General features: G+C 39.9%; 1 protein-coding gene across 1 annotated transcript; it reads left to right on the top strand.

Annotated features, from left to right (window-relative positions):
• Positions 1-7,678, top strand: LOC109461790 (male-specific lethal 1-like 1). Its single transcript, XM_019758192.1, has 8 exons — positions 1-109; positions 2,187-2,356; positions 2,914-3,179; positions 3,503-3,564; positions 3,769-3,836; positions 4,449-4,582; positions 5,981-6,053; positions 6,689-7,678. The coding sequence occupies exons 2-8, from the start codon at positions 2,208-2,210 to the stop codon at positions 6,780-6,782; spliced, it is 846 nt and encodes a 281-aa protein (XP_019613751.1). The 5' UTR covers positions 1-109; positions 2,187-2,207; the 3' UTR covers positions 6,783-7,678.
• The last annotated feature ends 1,726 nt before the right edge of the window (positions 7,679-9,404 follow it).

The following is a 9,404-nucleotide window of genomic DNA, read 5'->3' as shown; positions in this document are numbered from 1 at the left end:
CAATTGAAAGGAGCTTTTGTTGTTGCACCTCGACCTCATCCAAGAGCAGCAAGAACAACTTCAACAGAAGGAGAAGCAATTAGCAAAAGAGAGGGAAGACAAAGAAGCTGTGAGTCTCAAGATCCTAGTTTTCTCAGAGATCTATGATATATTTGTCAAAGTGTCGTTTGGTCTGAGTGTGTAGGGGTGTATATGTGGTCAGATCGGTGTTGGAAACAAACCCAACCATTTTCCAACATGGCCGGTGGCAGTAGAATTTCCAACTGCTCCGATCATGCCAGCTGGTTTAGTAGCCACGGGCTCGCTCATTATAGCATTTATCCCTATCATAACGTTATTTACACCTCAGTAACCTGTTTCTATGACATTTTGGGGGAGTAATTCTGACCCAAAAGTGATCTTTATCGCAGGTTTGTTGTGTTTGCGAAGGGGGAATTTAACGAAATCCCGTCTGTGCTTCCAACATGGCCGGCTTTACCAACCATTTGAAATTCGGTCGCAGTCCGCATCATTGATTGGGTCACAGGAATACGGGGACATCATGGATTTCCGATGTGGGAGGACATAGGAATAACGTTCTGTAAGATTTTGAGGTTGTCTAGTGGTTGTGTGTTGACTTTCGTGAGCCCATTGTTGCCCGAGCGTGGCCACACATCGCATTGTTTTTCTACTGTGTGACGATGGAAAACGGCCACTTCCGGTTCGTGCGATATCCACTTCCGGTGACCCAGATATATTTTGACTGGACATTTCGATGTTTGTCTAAGAGACGAGACAGAAGGCTAGTTTTTTGGGATGGTACTTGGATCTAAGTGCTTGCTCTGAGCCAAAGTAGCTGAAATGACGTTGGCTCTCCGACGCACATCGTGGCTATGCAATTCGATAGGGCAAAACCACGTTGGATTTTAGGGGGTTCAAAGCAACAGCACTTTTATTTCAACATATTTACAAAATATATCAAACGTAACAATTTCCGCACCATATGCTGAACACAAAATATTTGATTTTCACTGTTGTATTTGGAATATTGATATGATAAGCACACTGGGCAGAATCTTTGATTTGAATGAAAATCATCACTCAAGTGAATATTATGGTGTGGTCCAGACTTGTCACCTGACTACTTTTTGGGACCTACCATAATTTGTGGGGGTTGTTGATAACTATTGATGTAGTGTACATAGAGTTCAAGAGCAAAGGCCAGTATAATCTATAATGATATGAAGAAAATCACCTGTCCTGATAGTGATACTACAGAACTGAAATATTATTACTCTCAGTCAGTATAGTTTTTTGGTTTATAGTACAGAAGGAGCAACTAGTTAGGCAAGTTATGCCAAAATGTAGCTGACAGTTGCTAACATTACACACAGTTTTACCTAACTTTGCAAAAACTGTCTGGACATTCCCTCTGGGGATTTATAGCCCATTTGGAAGGAAATTGAAGTGCTTCTATTGGAATAATTGGTGATCTCACACATGTTCTGGGCATAAATGTATTTGGTCCTTTTTGACTCTATACTGTGCCTGAGGATGAAACTTCAAAGGGTGATAATTTTTTGATAGTAAAATTAGTCCCTCCTATAAAGACTGAAGCACCCCTTGTCCTCCAAATAGAACAAACCGCAGCAAACCATGATGGAGAAAATATCTCCCATAGTCCATTTCACAAGTGCCATTGCATTCTGGGTGGCTCTGGGCAGTATGGGTAGATGTAAAAACAACATCGTTATCAGGACAACATCAAACCATTTGGGCCACATAGAATGTTTGGCATAATGGTAGAGTGTTCGGCTCAGATCCAAGAGGTCGTGGGTTTGAATCCTGCCCTATGCTACCGATCTTTCCTCACGTGACTCAGGTGGAAATGAGTACCTAGCTTTGGTTAGGGACGTCCCTCGGATAGGGCGTTAAATGAAGGTCCTGTGTTTGGGGACAGCCACACCCCACGCATGTTAAAGAACCCTGTCCCACCACACTTATTGAAAAGAGTAGGGTTCCTCCCAGTGTGAGTGGTTCAAACATTAAAGTCCGGTCTTACACAGCTTGTACATGTACATGTACAAAACTGGTGTTATGCCTAAAAGGTGGTTTGCCAGTAATGCGAAACAAACATACAAACAAACAAACATGCCTGCTGAAGAAACTGTCTCATGAAAACTTCATATTCTTCCCTCCCTCGTCAGTTGCAATGTCGTCTGGAGCGTATGGAGCGGCGCATGTCGCTGGTGAAACGGGAAGCGGCGCCGTCCGTGTCGTCCATGAGCCCCGCCTCCTCCTGCTCCTCTCCGCTGATGTTGTCATCAGAACCCAGCACCAGCAGAGAGTCCCAGCCGTTCAGGAGAGGGGTCAAAAGGTTTGTTTGTTTGTTTGTTTGTGCCTAGTGCTGTGTACCTAAAGCCACATTTAGGTTGTTCAGGTCCGGATTCAAGTCCAGAGGCTTAGGTTCAGTTCCGGACTCGTAAGTCTGGACCTAAACCCATGGCATATACAAAATTGCATGTTGGCAACCTTGCAATCTTGTCTGGGTGAAACTTTGGCCACATAACATGGAGGCCCGTACTTGACGATGCCCGATGGCAATGTTTTCTTCATTTTGCAGCACAGAATTTGCAATTTATGAAAGGTTTTAGGTGGCTTGGAAAGAGGAGTATGAATTTAAGTGATCAAAAAAATGTTTAGTCAAAATGGATGGCTCAAGCTTAAAATAAATATTAAAGAAATTATAGATCTAGTAAACAAATGATAACAAATGATAAAGGTGGGGACATTAAAGACATTTGCTGGCAAATTACTGTACATATGATGTTTCTTTTACCATATTTCAAAAATGTCCTGATTATGCATTTTGTGTTGATACAAATCCAACTCACTCTCACATTCCTTCTAATTCTCTTGTACCTGATTTCACAGATCATTTCAGGATAGTTCATCGTTTGGCAGAAGACTTGCAGCGAAGAAGATCAAGCGAGCGATTCACTTTTCCCATCGATCACAAATAAAGGAGTCTCATGAAGTCAGGGGTAGAACTGTGGACGGTCGGGGTAGCTCACAGGAGGACAGAAATGATGGGATAATGAGAACATCTATGGAGTACTACAGCTCCCTACACCAGGCTCCACCATCACCAGTACTAACTGTCAAAACTCCACAGAAAATCTCCAAGGATGATCTGCACTGTGAGTAATAGTGCTTAGGCCTAAGAAAAAATATGTGTTTCCTGTTTCAGTCCTGAAAAAAAAATTAGGGTCGGTAGGTTGTGACTAAGTTTTAACAAAGTAATACTTGCATGAGCAAACTTCTATTTTTGATGTCAATGTTGAAAAGGTAATTGTACAATGTTTCATCACTCAAATTTTAGATGAGAAAGCCAGAAAAGGTTGATCAGCTTGAAAAATGAAGAAATTTTAAGAGTTGAAATAAGTTGAATGGTGGAAATTCTTGACGTAGGCACTAATGCTGGCATATTTACATTGTATTCAATTATTTTCCTTCTTTCCAGTGCCCCCATGGAGAGTGAACAACCTGACAACTTCATCCTTAGATGAAAAAGACTTTGTTGAGGTACGTGGAGGAGTTGCAAAATTGCGTACATGTACTTCCAACTCTCAGTCTCAGAATACAGTTGTTAAGCACAAAAAATGAACCAGTAAGAAATTTTAGAAGCTACAGAGTTAGTAGTGCATCCAGAAAAAAAGGGAAAGAATCTTATAATTTTAGAAATATTAAGACATAAAATTTGCTTCAATGTTCACCATTATTTTACAGGACATCAGTGATGATGCATACAACCGAAGACACCAAAAATTGGAGTTAGACGAGAAGAAAAGAAAAAGGTTAGAGGTTCCTTTTGTTTGTCATAGACCATGGTACTGCACCATGTATCAATGTGTACGTCACAATGTCTGCTTTGGCTGTATAGTACAAACATATAATGCAATATAAAAAGATACTTGTGGAGATAAGAAATCACTTTTTGATAGTCTACTTACATGTGATGATGATAATGATGATGACTGGTTTATTATTCACATAAACAAATACATAGACATACAGATTTAAAAGTCGGTGGCAGCCTAAATGGCTGAATTGTAGACTTTTTTACAATTTAAAATCTTGAGAATATTATCAATTGAGACTTCAATATACATAAAAAATACAATATCAAAAGTACGAAAAGCCTGTTCGGCCAGTACAACAACCAGTATGTTACAGAACTTGCGTATCGTTCAGCAACTTTGTCAAATAGTATATAGAGCTCTTAGTGAATCGGACAGTTCTGTGTCTGAGAGTTTGTAGCTGTTTGCTAGACCTGGTCGTCCTGCCGGATATAGCCTCGCGGCAAGGTGGCAACCAGTTTCTGTAGGTCGGTGATTTCAGCAACGACTCAGCTAACTTTCAGTAACAATGTGCTTCAGTAACAATGTTTTGGGTATTGCAACTTTCAGATGGGACATCCAAAGAATCCGAGAGAAACGTCAGTATGAAAAGCTGCTGATGCGAAACATGATGAAGAAGTGCAACAGTGACAATATCTGGGTCCAGCCAACCATAGGCTCCTTCTTTCCTGAACCTGAAGATGGTTTGTATCCAAGTTCTTTCTTCTTCTTAACATTGCAGGGCTCGAAATACTGGGTGCATGTGCTCCTAATGTTGGAGCTGTGCACCTAGTGATGCATACCGGTTCACTGGACTTGGATCCGGACTTGTAAGAATGTTTAGGTTCAAGTCCAAAAAGTCAAGAACCGAGTCCGGAGTTATTACCTAAAAAGACCATTTCACATACCCCTTTTCTTTCCAAACCACCTAAAACCTTCCATAGATTGTAAAATCGTTGCTGCAAAACGAAGAAAACATTGCCATCGGGCATCGTCAAGTACCAGCCTCCATGTTATGTGGCCAAAGTTTCACCCAGACAACAAGGTTGCCAACATGCAATTTTGTATATGCCATGGGTTTAGGTCCGGACTTACAAGTCTGGAACTGAACCTAAACCTCTGGACATGAATCCGGACCTGAACCTAAAATTGGGTTTAGGTATGCATCACTATGTGCACCCAATTTTTTCGCCCAAATATTTTCGTAAGTTTACATATGTAAAGATGTTAAATGTATACTAGTAGTAGTATACAGCATATTTTTAACATCTAAGTGTCTACTTGTACTACTTTGCTTTAGAAATGAAACACTTTTGTTTTTGCTGACATTCTACTTATTTTATTTTATATGGTGCACCTATTCCCAAAAATGAATTCCGAGCCCTTCATAGCATTCAAAGGTAGTCCTAATAATATGTACAGGTCTAATTACATACAGTATTATGATTTTGGACAGAAAGTAAGCATCTACATTGGTCAAGTACAGAAATACTACTTCATGTAGTAGCAAAAAATGGATTGTACCAATGACAAGTGCAGTGCATAGCTTCATTGGTTTGTCTTTAAATTGAGGCATACAGGATTTGATATTCTGTTGATTATAGATTTGTTTGGGATATGACTGACTAGTAGGGGTGGATACCGGTTCAGCCAGACCGGTTTAAAAACAACATTTGGGAACCGAGTCCAAAAAAACGAAACGCGAAAACTGGATCATCGGACCTGATGTACGTTTTTGTAGATTGTACACACATCTTTAGATATTCTGGCCATGGCAGGTAAAGAAAATAACCCTGAATCAAACTAGATTGGCCTTAATCCATGTTTGTCTCTTTTTGTAACTGTTCAGCTTCAATATACACAATATTATATGATTGTACAAGTTGAATATAATATACTAGTGAGTGACACGTACTCGTGTTTCGCGCTCCAAAATATGATATACATGTAGTACTATTGTACAATAATCAGGTCCAGGTTTAGGTCCGGACCTGGACCTGATCCTCTGAACCTGATCCAGATCTGGACCTGAATTTTCTATGTAGCTACACACTACTGACTAGTATTGTGTGTAACTGTTGAATGATGTTGTCTGTCCACAGTGGATTATGTAGAGGTAGGAGACACAGTTCCAGTGGTAGCTTTTGGGCAGCCCCTACCCTCTATCACCAAAAGGTGGGTGCGGAGCTAAATTTTCTGGGTTTGTGTCACACATACAAAACATGTACATGTACTATTTACTATGTAGGTATACATGTCTCCCGTGCTCTATGCAGAGCATAGGGTTTGGTGCCCATGTCCATTTCCGTAGCCCTTGGGCAACACACAGTTGTGCAGGGCACTACAGCAGGGGGCTAGCCTGCTGGTATTGCTGTGTGTTTGACCTTCCCACACTCTTTCTCATATGTGCTGAGTGTTAAGCAGAGAAAGAAGTGTGTACCATTTTTTAAAGTCTTTGGTATGACCCGGCCGGGGTTTGAACTCACGACCTCCCGGTTACAAAGCGAGCACTCTACCAATTGAGCTATTGCACTGGTATAATCTAAATCTAAATATACATGTACATGTACTAAATGTATATTATATTATGTATAGATATCAAATTACTGTTACTATAACAGCTACTTATTTTACATAGCATAACTTTTATATAGCCAAGCATTACTTTTTCCAAGTTCTCAATATCATATTCAATTCCAGTGTCTCTAACTCTAAGTAAGAAGTAATACAGGGGGTATGTGTTAGTGTTTTTATGTACCCTTTCCTTGTTATATTATGACTTAGAGCTGTTTTTCTGTCCCTCCATCCAGAGAATTCAGTCTACCCTGGAATGTGGGTGGTTATGGTTCCTCCCGAGGTCGAAGGTCACGGGGACGAGGCAGGGGAAGGCGGAAATTCTACTAAAACACTGCAGATGTCACTCAAGCACTTCTGTACCTGTTTCCGTATTCAGTCTAAACATTTTCTCTTAGACTGGGCTTTCTTTTTGTAAAGCTGACCAAATCAGTGCACTCAGATTCAACATGTACTTGTAGTTGTATTGAAAACAATCATTGTTTCCTACGTCCAATTCAATTCCTTATGTTTTACCCTAATAATGATACAATACATGTTATTTTGTCCTAGAATATAACTTGTTTAGAAATAAAGACACAGGCTTCAAATTTGAAAACTATCGGGAGTACATTAGATCTGTCTTTCACTCAAATCTTAGTGCAAAAGCTCAACATTTTTTCAGTGTGTCACTGTGTGTGTGTGTGTTTGTACAGTGTATGGTAGTGTAGTCTCAAGAAACCAGACGACAGAAAAGAGTTAATAGTTGTAAATAAAAAAAAGAAGTACGGTAGTCATGTCTCTACTGCAGGCAGTTTGAAACCCATAACAGAGACTCAACTGTGTATAGAGGATTAGAAGAAGAGAGAGATGGAATTGTTAAAGTTGTCCAGTCCTACTAGTGTGTAATGTTCAAACAGGGTTGTACCATCACGTTTGGGGCTGTTCCATTGTCAGGTTTAGGGAGACAGAACAGAAGGAGACCACAAAATGTAAAGGTGAATGGCCAACAGATTGAAAATGTAAAGTGCAGATTCCCCCCGTAGACTTTCTGAATGAGATAGCCCATGTATAGAACTAGACTGTACCATCTCTTGAGGAGGTGGGAACAAAAGTGTACAGATGTAAGACTGGGCCTGGCCCATGTTGAAACTCAGGTTGTCCGATGCAGCGACTGTCTAATGTAACTAATACCGGGATAGTAGTGTCCAGTGCTACCTTTTGTTGACAAGTAAGAAATGAAGCCTCTATTTTTGTGAACATCTAAGAAAATAAGAAAAAAAACTATAAGCTTCAGATGTAGATGTTTTTAATAGTCTGTGTCTACTTAACAAAATTGTCAGAACCAGTGTGGACCAAAAAGTAGCTGAACTCTTAACAACAGACAACAGATTTTTGTTACTGTGTGTAGTGTACATGTATGTATGTAGCAAGCCTCACTTGTGTACAATGACTAGATCCTGACGCCTCTATCTGTTTCATCAGGGGCTGTTCCAGGCTTGAGCTGCACAGAAAAAAGACTTTGGCATTAAAATATCATTAACATCTTCATGTTCTATTCAGATTAGCATTGTCAGCAAGACTTCACTGGTCAGTAGTGGTGCATACCAGTTTACTGGACTTGGATCCGGACTTGTAAGAATGTTTAGGTTCAAGTCCAAAAAAACTAAAAGTCAAGAACTGAGTCCAGACTTATTACCATAAAAGACCATTTCACATACCCCTTTTCTTTCCAAACCACCTAAAACCTTCCGTAGATTGCAAAATCTTTGCTGAAATCAAGAAAACATTGCCATCGGGCATCGTCAAGTACCGGCCTCCATGTTATGTGGCCAAAGTTTCACCCAGACAACATTGCAAGGTTGCCGACATGCAATTTTGTATATACCATGGGTTTAGGTCCGGACTCACAAGTCCAGAACTGAACCTAAACCTCTGGACTTGAATCCGGACCTGAACCTAAATGTGGGTTTAGGTATGCACCACTACTGGTCAGAATTGGTTTCTTACTCTTGTCGTACTGTTTTAAGTAAATATGGCCAACCTGTATCTTGATATACTGTATGTTGCTTACAAGTGTTCTGACACATGGCCACTACCACTAAACAACGCTGCAAGTATTGTAGCATTTCATACTCACCCTTACCTTGGAAACAAAAGTATATGTACATATCTCACTGGTTCCAGCCTTTGGAAGTTGACAGGACTGTGTTGTACAGCAGTTGGGTTTAAGTTGAATAAAGTTTGAAACTTAAAAAAAAAAAGGTTGTGTTGATCTATCATTGTGTATAAATGTGTTTGCTTGTATAATTCTTGCTACCAAAAGTTGAACCTCTGTTTTTCCAAGTGGAAGTTAAAGGCTGGATGAAATCCATGGTACTCAGGTCTAAGATTCCTACATTTTGGAATCTTGACATCATAAACCTGGTAAAACAAGAAATGATACTTTGTTGTGCTAAGCTAACTGCCAACTATAACAACATTCATTTCTCACTGAAACAACTTTGAACAAGAATTCGGAGATCTCAAACCTCCATGAATTATATGAGTTTTTGTAAATGTTTTTACACTGTACACTACACTACAGTAAAGAACAAAATAACAGGTTTTTGTTAAATAATCGGCACATCTGTTTTCCCTCAAAATACAAAAGTTGTGCTGCAGTACCAAGGTCAGCCACCAGGAGGCCCATATTTGACCTTGACCTTTGGCTTCCTAAGACCTACCAGCATACCAAATATCATCACAATCCATAAAGGCATTCTGAAGTTATGCTGACTATAAATGTGCGGAAACACACACACACACACACACACACAGACGCGCCAAAAACAATACCTCAATTGTTCATGGAGGTAAAACTAAAAGTACAGATGGTTTTGATTTAGTGGGAACATGGCATACTAGTATACACAGCCGCCATCACATATAAAAGGAATGAAATATACTGCATCAAAGTAAAAGACAAAACAG

Source organism: Branchiostoma belcheri, unplaced genomic scaffold (assembly GCF_001625305.1).
Source record: "Branchiostoma belcheri isolate BF01 breed outbred unplaced genomic scaffold, Haploidv18h27 scaffold96, whole genome shotgun sequence".
NCBI classification, from domain to species: Eukaryota; Metazoa; Chordata; class Leptocardii; order Amphioxiformes; family Branchiostomatidae; genus Branchiostoma; species Branchiostoma belcheri.
This window is presented reverse-complemented; position numbering and strand designations above follow the sequence as displayed.

Coding starts and splice junctions, on each gene's coding strand:
- LOC109461790 (XM_019758192.1), top strand. CDS start 2,208: ATGGAGCGGCGCATGTCGCTGGTGAAACGGGAAGCGGCGCCGTCCGTG. Junction 2,357..2,913: donor TTCAGGAGAGGGGTCAAAAG/GTTTGTTTGTTT, acceptor CTGATTTCACAG/ATCATTTCAGGATAGTTCAT. Junction 6,054..6,688: donor CTACCCTCTATCACCAAAAG/GTGGGTGCGGAG, acceptor CCCTCCATCCAG/AGAATTCAGTCTACCCTGGA.